The sequence below is a fragment of the Electrona antarctica genome (genome assembly GCF_951216825.1).
Source record: "Electrona antarctica genome assembly, chromosome: 13".
Lineage (NCBI taxonomy): Eukaryota > Metazoa > Chordata > Actinopteri > Myctophiformes > Myctophidae > Electrona > Electrona antarctica.
The window spans coordinates 40,900,955-40,922,874 of record NC_136794.1 but is presented as its reverse complement, the minus strand read 5'-3'; the positions used below and the strand labels follow the sequence as shown (position 1 = coordinate 40,922,874).

Below are 21,920 nucleotides of genomic sequence, written 5' to 3'. Positions count from 1 at the left end.
TGTCTAGTTTAGCTTTGAGCGATACTGTTGCTTTAAATTCCTCGATTAGCTTAACGATTTGACGGCATTGGGTATACTAAGCTGAATAAAACAAAATGCAGTTTTAACTAGGCTGCTAGGTGAGGCTTTTGTAATATTGCCGATAATACTGACAATGTATGAGAGCTTGGGCTTAATAACACACGTGTATTAGTCCAAAGGCCAAACACAGGAATGGTTTTCTGAATTCAAGGATGTTCGAGGTGGTACTTTTCTTTTCTTTATTTTAACCTCTACACCAAATTACTGTTTTCACAGAATGTTTGCTTATTCTCACAGAATGTTCGCCTATTATCACAGAATAAGGACATGAGACAGGCATCCTAGAATAGCGGATGCTTGGGTTCATGTGGTTAACGGAGCTAAGCGTCTAATGAGGGTACCATATGTTATTTGCACGAGTGTGACATAAGCATGGTGTGTGTGCGTGTGTATGCGTGTTTGTGTGTGTGGGGGGGGGAAATAAAGGCTTAACCCATTCTGGGCGGGAACCCCTTTTGGTGTTTTAACTAAGCATTATGTTATACTTTAGCTATTGAAAAATAGCAGATCTACAAGCTCATAGCGCGCCACTTCATGTGGTTAACGGAGCTAAGCGTCTAATGAGGGTACCATATGTTATTTGCACGAGTGTGACATAAGCATGGTGTGTGTGCGTGTGTATGCGTGTTTGTGTGTGTGGGGGGGGGAAATAAAGGCTTAAGCTCTAATAAATAACACACAAAGACGTCTTTGAACCCTGTGACTACGAATGTGAAGTGTGTATGGGGTCTTTCTATCATATCCCCCCCCCCCCCCCCCCCCCCCCCCCCCCCCCTCTCTCTGTAATCACCTATTCCTGGAGCTTTTTTCCAGTTGCATCATCGGAAAGCCACGCAGGGCAGGAACGGCCAATCTGCCCTGATTGAACGGCTCTGCTTGCAATTTAACCCATTCTAGGCGGGAACCCCTTTTGGTGTTTTAAGCAATATTTAAAACTTTAACTATTGAAAAATAGCAGATCTACAAGCTCATAGCTTGTAGTTATTTTTGAAAAATCGTGAAAATGTGGCGCAAACCTTGGAATATTCTTTCAGAGCGACCGGTTTTAACTCAAATCTTTGCTTCTGCGGGGTCCTGGAACAACATATTTTGAGATGGGTTCGGCGGCCAATGACATATAATTTTTGGAGTCCTTGACATGAAATATTGAGTGATATAGGCCTAGAAAAATAAGGTATTTCAGAAAACTGTTTAGAAGAAATTTTTTACATTTCGACATCAGGCCTAAATGGGTTAAGCCCATCTGATAGGGTTTAGCTGAGGAAGCCATGGCTAGCTATAGCGCAGCAATCTGAATCTGAACATGTGGCTCCTTCCTAACGGAGTGTAGAGAGGGCCGAAGCGGCTCCTTCCTAACGGAGTGTAGAGAGGGCCGAAGCGGCTCCTTCCTAACGGAGTGTAGAGAGGGCCGAAGCGGCTCCTTCCTAACGGAGTGTAGAGAGGGCCGAATCGGCTCCTTCCTAACGGAGTGTAGAGAGGGCCGAAGCGGCTCCTTCCTAACGGAGTGTAGAGAGGGCCGAAGCGGCTCCTTCCTAACGGAGTGTAGAGAGGGCCGAAGCGGCTCCTTCCTAACGGAGTGTAGAGAGGGCCGAAGCGGCTCCTTCCTAACGGAGTGTAGAGAGGGCCGAAGCGGCTCCTTCCTAACGGAGTGTAGAGAGGGCCGAAGCGGCTCCTTCCTAACGGAGTGTAGAGAGGGCCGAAGCGGCTCCTTCCTATAACGGAGTGTAGAGAGGGCCGAAGCAGCTCCTTCCTATAACGGAGTGTAGAGAGGGCCGAAGCAGCTCCTTCCTAACGGAGTGTAGAGAGGGCCGTAGCGGCTCCTTCCTAACGGAGTGTAGAGAGGGCCGAAGCAGCTCCTTCCTATAACGGAGTGTAGAGAGGGCCGAAGCAGCTCCTTCCTATAACGGAGTGTAGAGAGGGCCGAAGCAGCTCCTTCCTAACGGAGTGTAGAGAGGGCCGTAGCGGCTCCTTCCTAACGGAGTGTAGAGAGGGCCGAAGCAGCTCCTTCCTATAACGGAGTGTAGAGAGGGCCGAAGCAGCTCCTTCCTATAACGGAGTGTAGAGAGGGCCGTAGCGGCTCCTTCCTAACGGAGTGTAGAGAGGGCCGAAGCAGCTCCTTCCTATAACGGAGTGTAGAGAGGGCCGAAGCGGCTCCTTCCTATAACGGAGTGTAGAGAGGGCCGAAGCGGCTCCTTCCTAACGGAGTGTAGAGAGGGCTGAAGCGGCTCCTTCCTAACAGAGTGTAGAGAGGGCTGAAGCAGATCCTTCCTAACGGAGTGTAGAGAGGGCCGAATCGGCTCCTTCCTAACGGAGTGTAGAGAGGGCCGAAGCGGCTCCTTCCTAACGGAGTGTAGAGAGGGCCGAAGCGGCTCCTTCCTAACGGAGTGTAGAGAGGGCCGAAGCGGCTCCTTCCTAACGGAGTGTAGAGAGGGCCGAAGCGGCTCCTTCCTAACGGAGTGTAGAGAGGGCCGAAGCGGCTCCTTCCTAACGGAGTGTAGAGAGGGCCGAAGCGGCTCCTTCCTAACGGAGTGTAGAGAGGGCCGAAGCGGCTCCTTCCTATAACGGAGTGTAGAGAGGGCCGAAGCAGCTCCTTCCTATAACGGAGTGTAGAGAGGGCCGAAGCAGCTCCTTCCTAACGGAGTGTAGAGAGGGCCGTAGCGGCTCCTTCCTAACGGAGTGTAGAGAGGGCCGAAGCAGCTCCTTCCTATAACGGAGTGTAGAGAGGGCCGAAGCAGCTCCTTCCTATAACGGAGTGTAGAGAGGGCCGAAGCAGCTCCTTCCTAACGGAGTGTAGAGAGGGCCGTAGCGGCTCCTTCCTAACGGAGTGTAGAGAGGGCCGAAGCAGCTCCTTCCTATAACGGAGTGTAGAGAGGGCCGAAGCAGCTCCTTCCTATAACGGAGTGTAGAGAGGGCCGTAGCGGCTCCTTCCTAACGGAGTGTAGAGAGGGCCGAAGCAGCTCCTTCCTATAACGGAGTGTAGAGAGGGCCGAAGCGGCTCCTTCCTATAACGGAGTGTAGAGAGGGCCGAAGCGGCTCCTTCCTAACGGAGTGTAGAGAGGGCTGAAGCGGCTCCTTCCTAACGGAGTGTAGAGAGGGCTGAAGCAGATCCTTCCTAACGGAGTGTAGAGAGGGCCGAATCGGCTCCTTCCTAACGGAGTGTAGAGAGGGCCGAAGCGGCTCCTTCCTATAACGGAGTGTAGAGAGGGCCGAAGCGGCTCCTTCCTATAACGGAGTGTAGAGAGGGCCGTAGCGGCTCCTTCCTAACGGAGTGTAGAGAGGGCCGAAGCGGCTCCTTCCTAACGGAGTGTAGAGAGGGCCGAAGCGTCTCCTTCCTAACGGAGTGTAGAGAGGGCCGAAGCGGCTCCTTCCTAACGGAGTGTAGAGAGGGCCGAAGCGGCTCCTCCCTAACGGAGTGTAGAGAGGGCCCAAGCGGCTCCTTCCTAACGGAGTGTAGAGAGGGCCGAAGCGGCTCCTTCCTAACGGAGTGTAGAGAGGGCCGAAGCGGCTCCTTCCTAACGGAGTGTAGAGAGGGACGAAGCGGCTCCTTCCTAACGGAGTGTAGAGAGGGCCGAAGCGGCTCCTTCCTAACGGAGTGTAGAGAGGGCCGAAGCGGCTCCTTCCTAGTCTCGCGTGGCCAGACTGTTGCCTCCTCACAATTCTCAAACACTACCGTCATGCAGTCTGGACTAGCAACGGAAGTTCTATCATGAGACAATATAGTGGGAGTGAAGCCTCCTCCATACTTCTGTTTCGTCTTTACAGTTTCGCAAATGTATCCTAATATAAATATAAATCATCTAAGGCTATATAGCTTGCTGCTTAGCAGAAATGGAGATGAAAAAGAAATGTAAAGATATTTTTAAAGATATTTTTAAATATATTTTCGTGAACAGAAATGGCAGCTTCCTTACTCGGATTTTGAGATGTGTAGTTCCAGACTATATAGCGTTCGAGAGATTGTGGAAGGACTTGTATGGACTTTCTTCAACATGGAAACGATTGACGATTATGCCAAAACAATTCTCAAAAATGTTCCAATTGGGCGATTATGTAATAATTGCGACAGGCCTATCTTTGGATTAGTGCGCTGTAGAAATGCAGACCATTTGCTCCTACGTTTCTCCCCCTCATTTGTCCCTCGCGGCTTGCCATGCAATCCGTCTCATGCTCATAATAAAGCACGGTGAACCGCCTGCCATCCTTTTATTTGGAAAGACATTCATATTTCATTCTTTGCAGCTGAAAAGGCGGCTGTGGAAAAGCGCTCGGAGGTATACTGACCTCAGGAGACCACTTACTGGTCCGATTGGCTGCTCGTCTCCTAACCCTTGTTCATCATTAGTGGCGAAGTTGGACACTCACCCCTGGTACTGTAGCTAGCCTCAACTTCACCCTGGAGAGTGGAAAGTGCACGTGTCAGTTGTATGCTGAGAGTACGCAGTAGCGTGTGTGTGTGTGTGTGTGTGTGTGTGTGTGTGTGTGTGTGTGTGTGTGTGTGTGTGTGTGTGTGTGTGTGTGTGTGTGTGTGTGTGTGTGTGTGTGTGTGTGTGTGTGTGTGTGTGTGTGTGTGTGTGTGTGTGTGTGTGTGTGTGTGTGTGTGTGTGTGTGTGTGTGTGTGTGTGTGTGTGTGTGTGTGTGTGCGCGTGTGTGTGCGTGCGTGCGTGCGTGCGTGCGTGCGTGCGTGCGTGCGCGCGCGCGCGCGCGCGCGCGCGCGCGCGCGCGCGCGCGCGCGCGCGTGCGTGCGTGACCTGCGAGCGGGACACTGTCCATTGCACTTTCTGTTGTGTCTTCCACTGTATTTATTATTCATGTCCTCTTTACTGCACTTGACTGGATATCCTTGGAAGAGATAATGGAGTCAACCTTGACCTGCCTTACTGTGCACTGTGCTCCCAGTCCAGACTGTGAGCGATTCCCCCCACGGCATAAAGCCCTGGTCGTGAACCGTGCGAGGCCTGTCTCCACTGTAATGTCCAATAAAACAGAAATGGCCTGTAAAGCACTCCATTAGAACATAATAAAACACGGCCAGTGGAAATGTAATTCCTGTGGATTAACCCATTTTGGGCGGGAACCCCTTTTGGTGTTAGCATTATGTTATGCTTTAGCTATTGAAAAATAGCAGATCTACAAGCTCATAGCGCGCCATGAGCTTGTAGGTCTGCTATTTTTGAAAAATCGAAGAACGACTGACATAGAAACATAGATTTTTTAGAAAACTGTCATGATGTAGAAGACATTTTTAGAATCTGATCTCAGGTCAAAATGGGTTAAAGGTCTCCTCAGTTGCCACGGCTGATTCCAGTCATTTGGATTCCATAAGAGACAGCATGTCTTCTATGGAAGCACGTTGAGTTATCGGAAATAGCCGATCTACAGATCTTGCACTGTCCGCACTTTAAACAAAGCTCCGTGGTTAAATGAGGACATTCGTTGTCTCCCGACACATTTGTAGAAGCGCGGAGCGCCGGTGGGAGTCCTCTAAAACTTGAGGTCATGTTAAATCTCTTTTAGTTGATTTTAATTCCAAGGTTAACCCATTTTGGGCGGGAACCCCTTTTGGTGTTGGCATTATGTTGTGCTTTCGCTATTGAAAAATAGCAGATCTACAAGCTCATAGCGCGCCACCGAGTGGCGCGCTACGAGCTTGTAGGTCTGCTATTTTTGAAAAATCGAAGAACCACTGACATAGAAACATAGCTTTTTCAGAAAACTGTCAGGATGTAGAAGACATTTTTAGAATCTGATCTCAGGCCTAAATGGGTTAAGGCTGCGAGAACCCTGATGGGAGCGTCCCTAAATGTCCCTGCCTTACGTTCTCCTCCTCTGTTGCCGTGCAGGATTGAGATGGAGGACTCTGAAGCGGTGGGCATCTCCAACATCATCTCCAACATGATCACCATGTTCCCTCGCAGCGTCCTCACCGCCCTGCCCAGCGAGCTGTTCACCTCCTTCATCAACTGCCTCACACTGCTCACCTGCTCCTTCGGACGCAGCGCCGCCCTGGAGGAGGTGGTGAGTAATGCAAAAATGTGTGGCAAATCTGCAAAACAATGCTTACCACTAGAATTGTTCACAAATGTGTTCAAAAAGATGTCTACTATCACCTATCATGTTGTTTCTCCTTGGGACACTTTGTGACAGCTGCTGAAAGTTGGGCTAACAATTTTTCAAATTTTCATTATGCTTTAAGTAGCATGTGACGTGGCTAACTAGGGGGTTTTCATGATTCTGAACCCATTCCAAGCATTAGTTTTGCACGAAAAAATGTGGCCAAATGTTCCCAATTGTGATGACCTCATCACAATTTAATTGTGATGATGGCTATTTTGAGCCCAAGGAGTGTTCGTGCAAAGCCAATTGCATGGAATCTATTCAGAATCATGAAAACCCCCTAGTTTGACACGTCACATGCTACTTGAAAATGTTATTTGGATGACCCTAAACCTTGAACGATCACTATTGCAATGTTTATTTTGGGTCACACCCCTTTTTAGCTTAGATTGGGGGGAAAAAACGTGAGGTTCCCAGTTCCATCCCGCGCTCCCCAGAGTTAGTGTCAAAGTGTCCTTGAGCAAGAGTGTGAACCCCTAATTGTTCCCGATGTGCAGGTTGGTGCCTTGCATGGTTTCCTCCGCCATCGGTGTATGAATGGGTGAATAATTTACCCATTCCTACATAGATGGGGAGCCACAGGCCCAAAAGCTCAAGGAATAGAGATTAACCTGTGATGTCATGACATACTTTTTATTTGTGTTTTTTCCGTTCTCTTGGTCATTAAGGTCCACAGAATGAGAGGTCTGCTCAGAAAACATTGCGAAAAAAAGTTATGGTCATTTTTGTATACCACACCATAACTTTTGTTGTTGGTTTTGCACGAAAAACACTCCTTGGCCTAAATTCAGCCAATAGCCACTTCACTTTGTGCATTGTGATGATGGCTATGGCTGTTTTTAGAGGCCAAGTAGTGTTTTTCGTGCAAAACTAAGGCTTGGAATGGATTCAGAATCATGAAAACCCCCTAGTTTGACATGTCACAATGCTACTTAAAGCATGATGAAATGTGGAAAAGTTTACCTTAGTTGTCTATGGTGTGGTACAGTATACCAAAATGGCCATAACTTTTTTGCGCGATGTTTCCGGCAGAGCAGACCTCTCATTCTGTGGACCTTAATGACCAAATGAATAGAAAAAACACAAATAAAAAGTCATGTCATGACATCTCAGGTCCTCTCAAATTTTGGGTGGCTGGCTCTATTATGAAAAGCGTTTTACATAGAATTGTGCATTGACCGATGGCGGCCAATTCCATATCATTTTTTTGGGGTCCTTGACATACCCTGAAGAAGGCAACCTGTTTGCCGAAACGTTGGAAGTTTATGACATCGTTTATGACTACGAGCTGTGCGGCCTCTTTCCTTTCTTAGTCAAAGTGGGGTCCTTGACATGAAATAGTTTGAGCACCACTGATGTGGAAACACATTGTCAGAATACTGTGAGGATTTAGAAGACATTCTGTAGAATCAGGTCTAAATGGGTTAACCCATTTTGGGCGGGAACCCCCGTTGGTGTTTTAAGCATTATGTGGTGCCGCGCTATGAGCTTGTAGGTCTGCTATTTTTGAAAAATCGTGAAAATGTGGCCCAAATGTTCGAATATATTCTTTCAGAGCGAACGTTTTTTAACTCAAATCTTTGCTACTGGGAGGGTCCCTGGAACAACATATTTTCAGATGGGGGTCGGCGGCCAATTTCATATATTTTTGGGAGTCCTTCACAGGAAAATGTTTGAGAACGACTTGACATAGAAACATAGGGTTTTTCAGAAAACTGTCAAGATTTAGAAGGCATTTGTGGAATCGTCCTCAGGTCTAAATGGGTTAAGTGGTTAATGGGGGTTAGCACTGTTGACTCACAGCAATAGATCAATCCTGGAGCCTTTCGGCATGACATTTATTATTATAGTTTCCTCCCGCAGAGACAATCAACTTGAGACTAAAATGAAAGCTTTGTATTTTCCTCCCCTTACGAGCTTACATCAGCCTTTTCCAGTGGTGGGAAAAAAAGAAGTATTGTAATCTAAATATACTTCTTTATTCTTTTGAAAATAGCAGATCTACAAGCTCGCGTTGTGAGGTTGTTTGTTCGGCTGTTTTCAAATAGCCAAAGTTTTAATAGTGCTGAAGTGGTACATACAAGTGTGTTTTGTAATAATCAAAATCTAGTAGTGATAGTTGTAGTGGAGTAAAAGTACAGTATATTTGCCTCTGAGATGTAGTGGAGTAGAAGTAAAAACTATTGAAATTTTTAAATAAGTAAAAGTGCCTCAAAATTGTACTCGAGTACTTCCAAGTAAAAATGTGGAAGAACTAGTGGTTTAGAAAGCATTTGTAGATCGGCCTGAGGTCTTAAAGAGTTAAATCGGTGGTTTTCAACCCTTCTCATGTCAAGGCCCATTATTTATTTGGCATTTGATCCATGGACCATCATTTTGTTGAGATGCCTCAGACCCAAAACTTACGAATACTTTGTTGTCGTTGAATACGATTTCATCCACAATTCCATGCTGTATTCATGTGGTACCATTAGGAGATCATACCCTGAAGAAGGCAGTTGTACTGCCGAAACGTTGGTTCCTACTCTGCATCCTAATAAATAATCGGCACTTTGGCTATCAGTGTGTGCGGCCACTCTTTTGTCTTTTTAAGACTTAAAGGAGCTTTCAGTGATTTGGGTGATTTGGAAAACCACCCAGTCCGCCCCGGTAACAAAATGTGCACATGCACACGCTCTACAGTGGGGGGAAGTGCAACAGGCCAACAGCATGTGCCCCCACTCGATCATGATTGGAGGAAGGCCCCTCTCATCCTGATTGGATGAAGGCTTTGCCACCCGCCACCAAAACTGAAACTAGGGTTTTTTTACCCCAGGGGCTCACTGGGGACAGGGAGGAACTCCTTATATGGTCAGCACACTCTATAGTAGGGAGGATTATCCAGAAAAAAATAAGTGATATTTGAATGAAGTGAAATCACTGAATATACCTTTAACTCTTTAGACCATTAGGAGAGATAACAGGAGGGGTACAGGCTTTAGTTCCGACACTATTATTGGTCCGACCCTAACCTAACCATAACCAACCTACCTCAAACCCTAACATAACCATAACCAACCTACCTCAAACCCTAACCTAACCATAACCGCAACCACGGGAGCAGCGCATGTTGGAGCGGTAGTCCGACCGTTGTTCCCGCATGTCGGACTAATGCTCCGTCAGAATTACCATCGGATCCCAACAGGAGAACGTTGATCAAAATAACAATTCTTCTACATTCTCTAATTGTGTAGACTTCTTGTAAATTAAGTAATGCAGATGTTTAACAATAATTTAATTCTCTGAGAGCATAAAATGAAACCAAACGGCATTTGGTTTTATTTTACGCTATCAAGAGTTGAACATCTACGTATAAGGGTCTATTTGGTTACCAACTCTCCATCATTTATCTGGGGGACCACCTGGAACCCCCTCAAGGACCACTGGTTGAAAACCACTGAGTTAACCCATTCTGGGCGGGAACCCCTTTTGGTGTTAGCATTATGTTATGCTTTAGCTATTGAAAAATAGCAGATCTACAAGCTCATAGCGCGCCACCGAGTGGCGCGCTACGAGCTTGTAGGTCTGCTATTTTTGAAAAGTCGAAGAACCACTGACATAGAAACATAGCTTTATCAGAAAACTGTCAGGATGTAGAAGACATTTTTAGAATCTGATCTCAGGTCAGAATGTCAGGTTAAATGTCTGTCTTTTCCGTCCCTCCGTCCTCCCAGTTGGACAAAGACGACATGGTGTACATGGAGGCCTACGACAAGCTGCTGGAGTCGTGGCTGACGCTCGTCCAGGACAACGAGCACTTCCCCCGAGGATGCTTCGTCCAGCCGGCCGTCCAGGTGTTCAACTCCTACATCCAGTGTCACCTGGCTGCCCCCGACGGCACGCGCAACCTGGTGAGCGCACGCACGCACACACGCTAACACACACGCATGCACGCATGTACTGTAACTAAAATCAGGGTGGATGTGAAATCTGTCCTGGAATGTTGTTTTTGCTGTGCCAGTTTTAACTGTATATATATATGAGTTTGCAGAGCTGATCAATGATTGGACTTTCTAGTCTAGTCACGTGGTCTAGTAGTATAGCGATGTAGTTGCGTGATTGGCTGGCCTCTAAGCCAATGGGAGACTAAGCCCCACGGCCAATGGGAGACTAAGCCCCACGGCCAATGGGACATTAAGCCCCACGGCCAATGGGAGACTAATCCCCACGGCCAATGGGACACTAAGCCCGCTCTCCTCTCCCCTACTTCACCATGACTAGAGACTGAAAACGCGAGTCATTTCTTTTATGTTTTGAATTGTTTTGAAACTTATATTGACATCTAAAATAGTTATGTGGAATGTGGTTACATTTGGTTTTATTGAGTTTTTTTATTACAACATTTATTTTTCTATTTTGAATCTTGCCCCGGACAAGTACCACAGATGAAATACAATAAAAGACAAACACTAAAACATTGAAACATTGTCATTGAAAATGAAATAATAACGATAATAACTTTGACACACTCACACACACGCACAAGCACACACACACACGCGCATGCACACGCACACACACACACACACACACTCTCTCTCTCTCTTTCTCTCTCTCTCCCCCTCTCGCTCTTTGTGATCTTAAGCCCAAACCACACCAAAGGGACAGTTTTTAAGGTCAACAACACCAATGCAACTCATTGAGCTGCATTGAGTTTCATTGGTGTTGTTGACCCTAAAACCGTTTTGTCCCAAGGAGTCCCTACCAGTGTGGTTTGGGCTTTAATGTCTACGTGTGTGATGAACTCACAGTAATTAGATTGTATTACGGTACATGTCTTGGTTGAATGCTTGATCCTGCTTTGGTCAATCGCTGAATTCAACGGTGTGTTATTTCTGTGTAATGACCGATCAGGTCCATAACAGCACCTGGCTGTGCTGCTTGGATTTTATGCTGTACCCAACATGACAGCCATGTAAACAAACACACAGTAATTTACAACTAAATGTTGCTCTCAAGAATGTTTTTGAAAACATTTAAAGCGAGAAATAGACTGAGCAGTGACCACATTTTTATTCTATTATATTATTATCTATTATTATCCCAGTGCAACTCGGATCGCCTCGGAAAGCAAGTGAATACTTGCTTTCCGGGGCGATCCGAGTTGCACTGGGATGGAATACTTTCATTACCATAAGCAAGGAAATACTTTGTTTTTGGTGTTACTTTTGGGACAATTTATTAATTTATATATTAAGTAACCATGTAATAAGCGGGATAATTGTCAGCTTTCTGGTCGTTTAAAAAGAACCCCCTTTAGGATCATTAATCACCTTGGCCTCGCCATCCTTTCGGGTGTTTTTGAACAACTACCAACCAGCTGACAACGCTCTATGAGCACATAATAACTCTTCCTACTTCCGGGCCGCTTCCCTAGTACTTCCTTCACAGGTGTTACCGATGATACTAATTAACCCATTCTGGGCGGGAACACCTTTTGGTGTTAGCATTATGTTATGCTTTAGCTATTGGAAAATAGCAGATCTACAAGCTCATAGCGCGCCACCGAGTGGCGCGCTACGAGCTTGTAGGTCTGCTATTTTTGAAAAATCGAAGAACGACTGACATAGAAACATAGCTTTTTCAGAAAACTGTCAGGATGTAGAAGACATTTTTAGAATCTGATCTTAGGTCAAAATGGGTTAAGCCTCAAAATTCAAGGACCCCCATAACTCTCAGAGTTACACACCCGTACGGGGCGATTTGGAACCCACTCAAGGACACTTTGAGACCCACTGGTGTGCTCACTGGAGTGTTTCCAGTGAGCCCCAACATGCAACAATATCAGCACCCTGACAGTATGTTTTAACAGCGGGACACCAACGGTGAGCGTCGCTTGAATTTCATTGGCTATCGCCTACTATCGCCGGGCGACATCGCCCAAAAGATGAATTATTTTGTATCTTTTCGGCCGACGTTCCTCTGCCCACTTTTCGACCATCGCCTGTTCGCCTGCTATCGCCTCTATCGCCAGTAGTTGCCAGTTCCCATTGACAAATAATAATGCACTGTTTGACCAGAATGGAACAGAGCCTTGGTCGCCTGGTTTCCAGCCCATAGACCCCGCCCACTCCACTGAGCGCAGAGCCTTGGCCCTTCATTAGTATTATTGGTGAAGGAATTAGGGAAGTGAGTCCAGCTGCCCAAGTTCTTTCCAAAATGGCATGTGTGCGTAACGTCCCGTTATCCCTGTGCGTGTGTGTCTGTCCAGACAGCGAATGGCGTGTCGTCCCATGACGAGGAGGAGATCAACGAGCTTCAGGAGGATGACCGGGAGCTGTTCTCTGACCAGCTGGCCAGCATCGGCTCGTTGGGGCGTGTGGCCGCTGACCACTGTATACCACTGCTCACCACGTACGTGCACACACACACGCACGGACGCACACACACACACGCACGCACACACCACTGTATACCACTACTCACCACGTATGTATGTATGTATGTATGTATGTATGTATGTATGTATGTATGTATGTCGGGGTAAGAATGGTGGCCCCTTATTGGCTGTTGATGTGACGTAACTATGGTACGTTTCAAGGTTAATATAAAGTCAATAACTGGTGCAATTCTAGTTGAAGTCAATGTCAAAATGGCCAAAACGTGTTGTGTGTTGTCCTGCCTGTGCAGTTTGCTGGAGGACAGGGTGAACTGGCTCCACGGCCACCCTAACCCTAACCCATGTTGTTGTCCTGCCTGTGCAGTTTGCTGGAGGACAGGGTGAACCGGCTCCACGGCCACCCTAACCCTAACCCATGTTGTTGTCCTGTGCAGGTTGCTGGAGGACAGGGTGAACCGGCTCCACGGCCACCCTAACCCTAACCCATGTTGTTGTCCTGCCTGTGCAGTTTGCTGGAGGACAGGGTGAACTGGCTCCACGGCCACCCTAACCCTAACCCATGTTGTTGTCCTGTGCAGGTTGCTGGAGGACAGGGTGAACCGGCTCCACGGCCAGCTCCAGAGGACCCAGCAGCATCTCATGGCCTCCTCGGACCTCGCATCAGTGGACCGCAGGGTCCTGGACGACCTTTATGAAGACATCCACTGGCTTCTATTGGTCTCAGGTATACTGGACTTCTTCCACACATTAGACTAGAGCAGGTTTTCAACCCTTTTCACCTCAAGGCCCAGTATTTATTCTGCATTTGAGCCACGGACCACTATTTGATGAGATTTAGCCTCTTCAAACCCAAAACGTAGAATAGTTTGTTGTCGTCGGATAGTATTTTGTCCACAATTCCATGCTGTATTGATGTTGTTACCAAAATTAGGGTATAACAGGCAAACGTTGGTCAAAATAATTATTCTACATTCTCTGTGTAGACTTCTTGTAAATTAACTTAAGTAATGCAGATGTCTAATATCTAATTTAACTCTTTATTTGGTTTCATTTTACACTCTCGAGTTAAAGATCTATAAGGGTCTCCCAAAGGTTAAAGATCTATAAGGGTCTCCCAAAGGTTAAAGATCTATAAGGGTCCATTTGGTTACCAACTCTCAATCGTTTAGCTGGGGACCATCAGGGTGGTATTTAACCCAATCTGTGCCAAAACGAGATCATCTCATTAGCATTAATCCAGCTTTAAAAAATATATATTTGTATTTGGTTTTTGTGTACTCACATGGTAGAACAGGCTACATCTGAATCGGTTATTAGTAGTTTTTCTGCTCAACATGGGACAAAGTACGTTGTTGTATGTTTGGGATCTGGTATGTTTGGGATCTTATAAAACATCAATCCAAGCTCGCGCTGATACAAATAATCTCCTCCTTTCCTCTACAACAGGGGTTCTCAACCCGTGGGTCGCGACCCCTCGGGGGGTCGCCAAATTATTTTAGGGGGTCCCCAAATTATTAAAAAAAAAAATAATAATAATAATATTTTCACGATTTTTCAAAAATAGCAGACCTACAAGCTCGTAGCGCGCCACTCGGTGGCGCGCTACGAGCTTGTAGATCTGCTATTTTTCAATAGCTAAATTATAACAATGCTTAAAACACCAAAAGGGGTTCCCGCCCAAAATGGTTTAAGGTTATTGTAGCAGTCAATTTATATTGGGGGTCGGGAGGGGGCGGGGCGGGGGTCCCGAGACATTGCCAAAGCATTTCCGGGGGTCCCCGGCCAAAAACGTTGAGAACCCCTGCTCTACAACAACGACGTTACTTTGGCTAGCAGCATACAGACACACCTGATGCTGCAGAGGTGGTTTGCAGGTCACTCACCCCATCTGGCAGTTGTTAGAACATCTGTAATTATTACATCAAAAGAGCCGTAGGAATCATATTTCCGTATCACTTTTATTTTTACATCTGTTTATTTATGTCAGCAGCCAATCTCTATAAACGTTCCGTTCAATTACCTCCGGCTAACATAGAACGAGACCTCCCACTGACTGCACATAGGAGCAGTTATGTGGATCACCAACTGGAGCTATTGTATATTTAGGCCGGGGGGCTCATCTGTTGTGGTGTGCTTGTGTGAGAGGAATTCGTTTTGGGGGACGGGCCTGGCAGTTGAACCTGAAGTCTGGATGATGATGATGAAGTGTGATGACTTTTCTTGATCTTCACGTATAATGACCAGAGCAAAATTGCATCCAGTTATTTTAATTCTTTGCACCGTACTCCTTTTTTTCGCGCTGCCGTTCACTTCCTTGTATTACGGCTCCAAAATAATGGCTCGTAGCTCCTATTCTAGGGAGCTCTCCATGGTTTTGACGAAAAGGACAATGTTCATTCATGTCTTCATTTCTGACTTCAGCATGCATCTCGCTTGGAATATAAACGCTTCTAGAGGGACTTTAGCGTGACCAGCGTGAGGTAAGAACGGAAGATTATGCCTCCCGGTTTAGGGGGGGGGGGGTGGAAGGGTACAATCTGCCATTTCTGCTGGCACTCTCCAGCGCCTTTAGTTTGAAAGATGCGGGCGGCAGCGGTTGTGCACATCACTATGAATTAGGGGTTTTGAAAAGAGTGCAAGGCTGTGTTTTGGCGTAGATTGGAAAATTACTTCTCAGCCCTTAATTACCCTTAGTGACCTACAATGTGGCTACTGGCTACTGAGATGTTTACAACCGTCCTGCGAGTATTCTGTTAACCACTTAACCCATTTTGACCTGAGATCAGATTCTAAAAATGTCTTCTAAATCCTGACCGTTTCTGAAAAAGCTATGTTTCTATGTCAGTGGTTCTTCGATTTTTCAAAAATAGCAGACCTACAAGCTCGTAGCGCGCCACTCGGTGGCGCGCTATGAGCTTGTAGATCTGCTATTTTTCAATAGCTAAATTATAACATAAAGTTTAAAACACCAAAAGGGGTTCCCGCCCAAAATGGGTTAAGCCCAATATACTTTGTTGTGTGACGAATGGAGAAAATAGCTGTTCTAGCCCCAAGAAAAAGGCAAAATCCCTTCTGTCGACCTATAAACTCTTGTGGACTATTTTTATATTGGGACTATTTTTGCTCTGCGTTTCCGGCACCGCACAACAAAGTCATGTAAATCATTCAAGCTCTTGCTTGCAGAGGTTTACCGACCGTCGCTCTCTTGTGTCTTACAGGGTATCTATTAGCGGACGACCCCCAGGGCGAGACCCCCCTCATACCAGCCGAGGTGATGGAGTTCTCCATCAAGCATTCGACGGAGGTGGACATCAACGTCACCCTGCAGATCCTGGGATCGCCGGGAGAGAAGGCCTCCTCCATCCCCGGCTGCAACCGCACCGACTCAGTCATCAGGTGAGAGGAGACGGAGACCGGGGGGGGGCTCATTCATTCTAGTCCAGTGGTTTTCAACCTTTTTGAGTGGTGTAAACCACTCCTACAACTGGCTTTGTTAGTTTACGTGTCTGTCTGTCTGTCTGTTCGTACCAAAAAATGAGCATGGTTGCTATGGTCACCCAGTTCACACGGGTGTGATTTCGTTACGTCAGACATTACGTCAGACCACAGCTGATCAGTCTATATAAGACCTTACACCACTCAGTTCACACGGGTGTGATTTTTCATGTCAAGGCCCACTATTCAATTGGCATTTGAGCCACGGACGACCATTGAATTAGATCTAGCCTCTCAGACCCAAGACTAAAGAATATTTTGTCGTTTTGTCCTCGATTCCATGCTGTATTGATGTTGGTACCATCGGAGAGATAACAGGCAAACGTTGATCAAAATAACAATCCTTCTACATCCTCTAATTGTGTAGACTTATTGTAAATTAAGTAATGCAGATGTTTAACAATAGTTTAACTCTTGAGAGCGTAATAACTCGCATGTGTCTTAGGATCGTGTGTGGAGCCCGACCGGGCGACCGATGGCAGGTTTTGATTTAGGAGAGTCCTAGTCTGGCCAATTACTGTACCAATGTTATGTTTTTGTCAAAATGCCTGTTCGGCTGCATGATTGCAAAAAGAAAAAGTCAAATAATAGCCAATGCATCTGCTAAACCGATATATCGCTCTAATTCTGTGATTTGGAATTGATTGGTTTATTTCACTTGTGGGGACGGTTTGTTTTTTTAACCCACAAGATAATGGCTTTTCCATTCTCTGCTCCAGTTTAATGGACTTGAATGGACGCTGTCTGATGTGGGCTGGGAATGACATAACCGGGGCGCCGCGTCTACTTTGTTAAAAGGGAGTTTATAAAAATGTCCAAATTTGGCCCGTTTGGCACTGGAACAATTACACACGGAGTGAGTCTGGGTGAAGGACAATTTATTGGTTTGTTTTGGTTTGGTGCTGGCAGGCTCTGTGCAGCGCATTGTGATATCGGGAGTGTTCTGGCCTTGTGTCCGCCGTCGCATGTGTCTTCACTTATCGTCAGGTTGTCAAAGAGTGGTCTCTTCAAGAGTTGCCTGTTTTTATAAGTAGGTGGGGACCAGTCAACAGCAAAATGCTGTACGTTTTTATTCTGTGGCTGCTGATACGTGTGTAAGCTCTACCAGCCACGTTGGCAAGAACACAATGATTCCAGACAGTTTTCAATGAAACCAACAAAATCGTACCAAAAGAGCTTTCGCGTAATTCAGTCCCTTCCACCAGTGTTAGGCGTACATAACCGCTATGAACCCTAGCATCCCTAGAGCCCTTCATGGACCCAGTCCTCCAACGATATACGATCTATATATTATGTGTAGGGTTTATTTGGTTCAAGGTCTTGATATGCTTTGTTGCACAACGCGTTGTGCGCCAAAAAAAGAAGATTGCCTATTTAAATGCGTAACATCGGCACACAACTAAGTTCAAATTGGTTTGTCTCTCTTTCCTACTGACTGTCTCAAAGAGAACAACTATACATGGAAGTGGATGGGGCCGCCCCCTCTGCCTTGGCACAAATTGGCCCGATAACCTTGATATCGTTCTCTCTGAAATACGTTTAGAAGTTACCTCGGGGGTCAAGGACCGCCGTCCCGTGGACATGGCCGACCTGCAAGCAAGAGGCATCGCCAGGACAATTGACATTCTGTGTGATTGTTCCCTTCGGGAATCCGTGCGGGACAATGCCGGTATTTCTCACTTACCAGCAGCACCCCTAATAAAAACCGCAGAGGGCCACCTGCCAAGAACAGGTTCCTGCGCCCATCCTTGTCCCGGCGTACGTCCTGTAATTAAAGCCACAGAAGGGTCAGGTCTCTCAAGTTCACACTTGCACACGTCAAGTGTAAACTGTGACTAGTAAAACGGGGAAGACAATGAAACTGTCATTGTGGAGTTTGGTATGGCATGGCATGGCACGGCACAGCATTGCGTTGGCCCTGGGAGCAATGCCACCGGGCGGGCGCGTGTGACTGGGGATATGTGCCTTACATGCACACACATTCACACGCTCTCCATCTGTGCCTTTTTATTCGTGCACATGTTGTCTTCATTTGTGCGACGATTACAAGCTTACACGCACCCTTTGTCCCTAATGCCTCCTGGAAGCTCTCGGGGTGCGGTGGTGCCAGTCCCATTGGGGGGGAATGTCCTGGCAGATCCCCAACCATGCCTTAACCCACCTCCCCCCCAACCCCCCACACGCACGCACGCACGCACGCACGCACGCACGCACACACACGTATCACTACCTTCATGTTCATTCTATACTGCACATGTGCACTGACCTGCAGCAGCACATGCCTGAGCACAATCACAGCACACATTGGAAGAAAAAAATTACATTTACACACACACATTTTGAGATGACACATTTTCTTTTGTATAACCACGCACGCATGTGCGCTCAGACACACGCACGCGCGCACACACACACACACACACACACACACACACAGGGCTCTCTTAACCCTGGCGGGCGCCAGCCAAGCCCTTGGTGGGTCGGGTGGGTCCGGTCGCTGCCACTCCCCAGCATGTTATTTAATTAGCAGAAGGCCAGGTGGCGGATGCAACAACGGTGGCTGGAATCTGAATGACACGCGCTGGGGTGAGACTCAAGGAATGACCACCCCCCACCCTCCACATGTCCACTAGATTATCAGTGGTTCACAAACGTTTTAGCTCGTGACCCAGAAACAGAAATGAGATATTCACTCGGCGACCAAACTAGTGAAAATAGCCGATCTACAAGCTCACAACGTGTCGCTTCGCGCCGCGTTGTGAGCTTGTAGATCGGCTATTTTCACCACTTCAATTGTTCTAATTACTTCATTATAATTATAATTATAATAAATTTCTCAATGAAATTGCTGAAAAGAAATACATTTTGTTTTTAATTCATGACATTTTGGGAATGTTTCTTGTAAATGTTTTCAACTAATAATAATTAAAAATCACACCCGTGTGATGTGAAGTGAGGGGCGCTTTTATCATCATACATCACATTCCGTGCTCACTCAGCCAATCAAATCATCGCAATATGTCATTCCGGCCAATCACAATTTGCGTCTTCACTTGTCTGTCCTCACTTTTGTCTTCAATGTTTGTTTACACAAACACGGAAACAAAAAGGAAACAAAAACTAAGGTAACCCAGAACAACGTACCACCGTGACCCACAAATGGGTCCCGACCCACTGTTTGGGAAACAGTCCATCAGATCCCCTTATTTATTTTGTTTCCTAAAGTAGTTTTTTTTTTTTTATTATTATTTCAAAACATTTTCTAAAAACATCCCCCCAAAAACAGTTTAACTTTTCACAAATTAAACCAACATTCAACAAAAAGAAAATCAGTGACTTCATGAAGAAATAAAAGAAAAATCTAAGAAATTCCATAAATTAGAAAAGAGGTAGTGAAAATAGCCGATCTACAAGCTCACAACGCGGCGCGAAGCGCCGCGTTGTGAGCTTGTAGATATGCTATTTTTACCCATTGTTTTATTGTTTTATTCTACCGATTCCGTTTTTGATGAACCACTTAAACCAGCTGTTATACTTGTACGACTACAACGGCGAGGCCTTGTGAACCCGTGACCAGCAGAGTCATGTTTGTGCAGCGTTTTTACCACTGTCGTGCACACATGTCTGCGTCAATAACAAAATGACACTCAGAGGGGGAGAGGGGGGGGGGGGGGGGGGGACTCAAGTGGACTGCCCCCGTGTAAGAAAACCGTTTCCATCAGCATAAATACTTTGTGTCTGTTTGTGTCTGCATGCCTGGTCAGACAGACACACTCACTCCGGCATTGGAATCCCCCCCCGCATGAATCACCTCTTGATGACAATTTTGAAAGCATGTATACCCTCTGCTGAGACCAAAGGCGTTTACGTCGTGGGAGTGCGTGTGTTTCGCATGTAGCAGATAATCGCGGTGATGACAACAATGGCAAGCCACAGGCAGACGCTGACATTGTGTCTGTTGAAGGTCATCGTGTGCCTCTGTGCATTCTAGATCATCCATTATGGGTCCTAGGACTGTGTGTGTGTGTGTGTGTGTGTGCATGTGTGTGTGTGTGTGTGCGTGTGTGTGTGTGTGTGCGCGTGCGCGTGTGCACGCTGCCCAGTGCATGGCTGACACTGACAGCAGTGCCCCCGGTGACAGCAGGGGGACCGAAAAGACAAGGGGCCGCAGGCGTCGGGTTTCCCAAATAGCGCGCGTTGCGTTCGACCCCTGGCCCTGACAAATGTCAACGGGGTTTTGTTTTGTGCAGACAATGTGAAACAGTGCACTGTCCTCCCCGAACGGACAGGGAGGACACACGGCAGCCTAAGCCCCATTTAAGCTCTCTATCTCTGTGGCCTTTTGACGAAGAGAGAGAGACTGTGTGTGTGTGTGTGTGTGTGTGTGTGTGTGTGTGTGTGCGTGTGCGTGTGCGTGTGCGTGTGCGTGTGTGTGTGTGTGCGTGCGTGCGTGCGTGCGTGCGTGCGTGTGTGTGTGTGTGTGTGTGCGTGCGTGCGTGCGCCCCATAGTTGTGACAGCTTTTTTTTTACACCTGGCTTGTAAAAACGTCAAACAGTTTGAGGTCAGGCGTATATTCATAAGAGCCTGATTTCCCTGTTTTCTAAATGCTTTTGAAATATTACCAAGAAAAGAAAAGATTGATTCTGTTTTCTCCCTCTGGCCCTTCTCAAGAACCCCTAGCTCCCCAGCCCTGTTTTCTCCCTCTGGCCCATCAAGCCTGATTCTGAACTAAGTTTGTGCGTGCGTGCGTGCGTGCGTGCGTGCGTGCGTGCGTGTGTGTGCGTGCGTGCGTGCGTGTGAGAGAGAGAGAGAGTCTGTGTGTATGTGTGTGATTATGTGGGTTTAGTGTTGTTTTTCTAAATGGCGTTTGATTTGGTCTCTGAGCAACGGTAACAAACAACCACTGACTCCCACGTCTCTTTTGTTCTCTCTGCTTCTCTCTCTCTTTTATCTCTCTCTCTCTCTCTCTTTTATCTCTGTCTCTCTCTCTGTCTCTCTCTCTCTCACTCCTTTATCACTGTCTCTCTCTCTCTCTCTCTCTCTCTCTCTCTCTCTCTCTCTCTCTCTCTCCTTTATCACTGTCTCTCTTTCTCTCTCTCTCTCTCCTTTATCTCTCTCTCTGTCTCTCTCCTTTATCTCTGTCTCTCATAATGACCTTAGGTTCAATCTGTCGTCATTCCAAAGCTAGAGTTACACTTAGTTGCGTGTGGGTGTCGCGCACAGAAAACAGCCGATCTACAAGCTCACAAGGCCTCACAGTGTGACTCGTTGTGAGCTTGTATATCTGTCATCTCTGGTGCGTGACACCCACACACAACCGATAATAAATCACACTTAATGTTGTTTCTACCTCCCTGCGTGGTAGCTTCGAGGATTATCTGCCATTTCATTTTCCTTTCGGGAAATGGCCGTAGCTTAGCTGGTAATCAGAAGGTCACCGGTTCGCCTCTCGGCCCTGGTTTACTGTATGTGTAGAGATTCGAGAAGTGTGCACTTATGTCATTTACTGCCGACCCACGATTCAGTCATTCATTTCATTTTGAAACCCCCGAAATTCACCCTGGATGAACCGGAAGTAGTTATCGGCCATAACTAATCTGCCGATCGTTACTTTCACTTTCATCAGAAGCGTTAATATTGTAACTGCGAGGTAGGTAACATCCACGTTCTGTTCAACCCTATGCCCAGCGTTGTGTGAATAATAGCGATGATTTGATTGGATGATCACCCCATAGCGATGATTTGGTTGGCTGAGCAAAGTATGTATTGAGAATAAAAAGTGAGGACAGAAAAGTGAGGACGCAAGTTGTGATTGGCCGGAATGAGATGATGTATGATGATGATAAGAGC

At 46.7% G+C, this 21,920-nt stretch overlaps 1 protein-coding gene across 1 annotated transcript in view; it reads left to right on the top strand.

Moving 5' to 3' along the window:
- xpo4 (exportin 4) overlaps window positions 1-21,920 on the top strand; it is an 80,005-nt gene that overhangs the window by 46,009 nt on the left and 12,076 nt on the right. Inside the window, exons 9-13 of the mRNA XM_079517538.1 lie at window positions 5,922-6,096; window positions 9,909-10,085; window positions 12,446-12,588; window positions 13,153-13,298; window positions 15,793-15,970. Coding sequence (XP_079373664.1) covers window positions 5,922-6,096; window positions 9,909-10,085; window positions 12,446-12,588; window positions 13,153-13,298; window positions 15,793-15,970 — 819 coding nt within the window. The remainder of the gene's footprint in view (window positions 1-5,921; window positions 6,097-9,908; window positions 10,086-12,445; window positions 12,589-13,152; window positions 13,299-15,792; window positions 15,971-21,920) is intronic.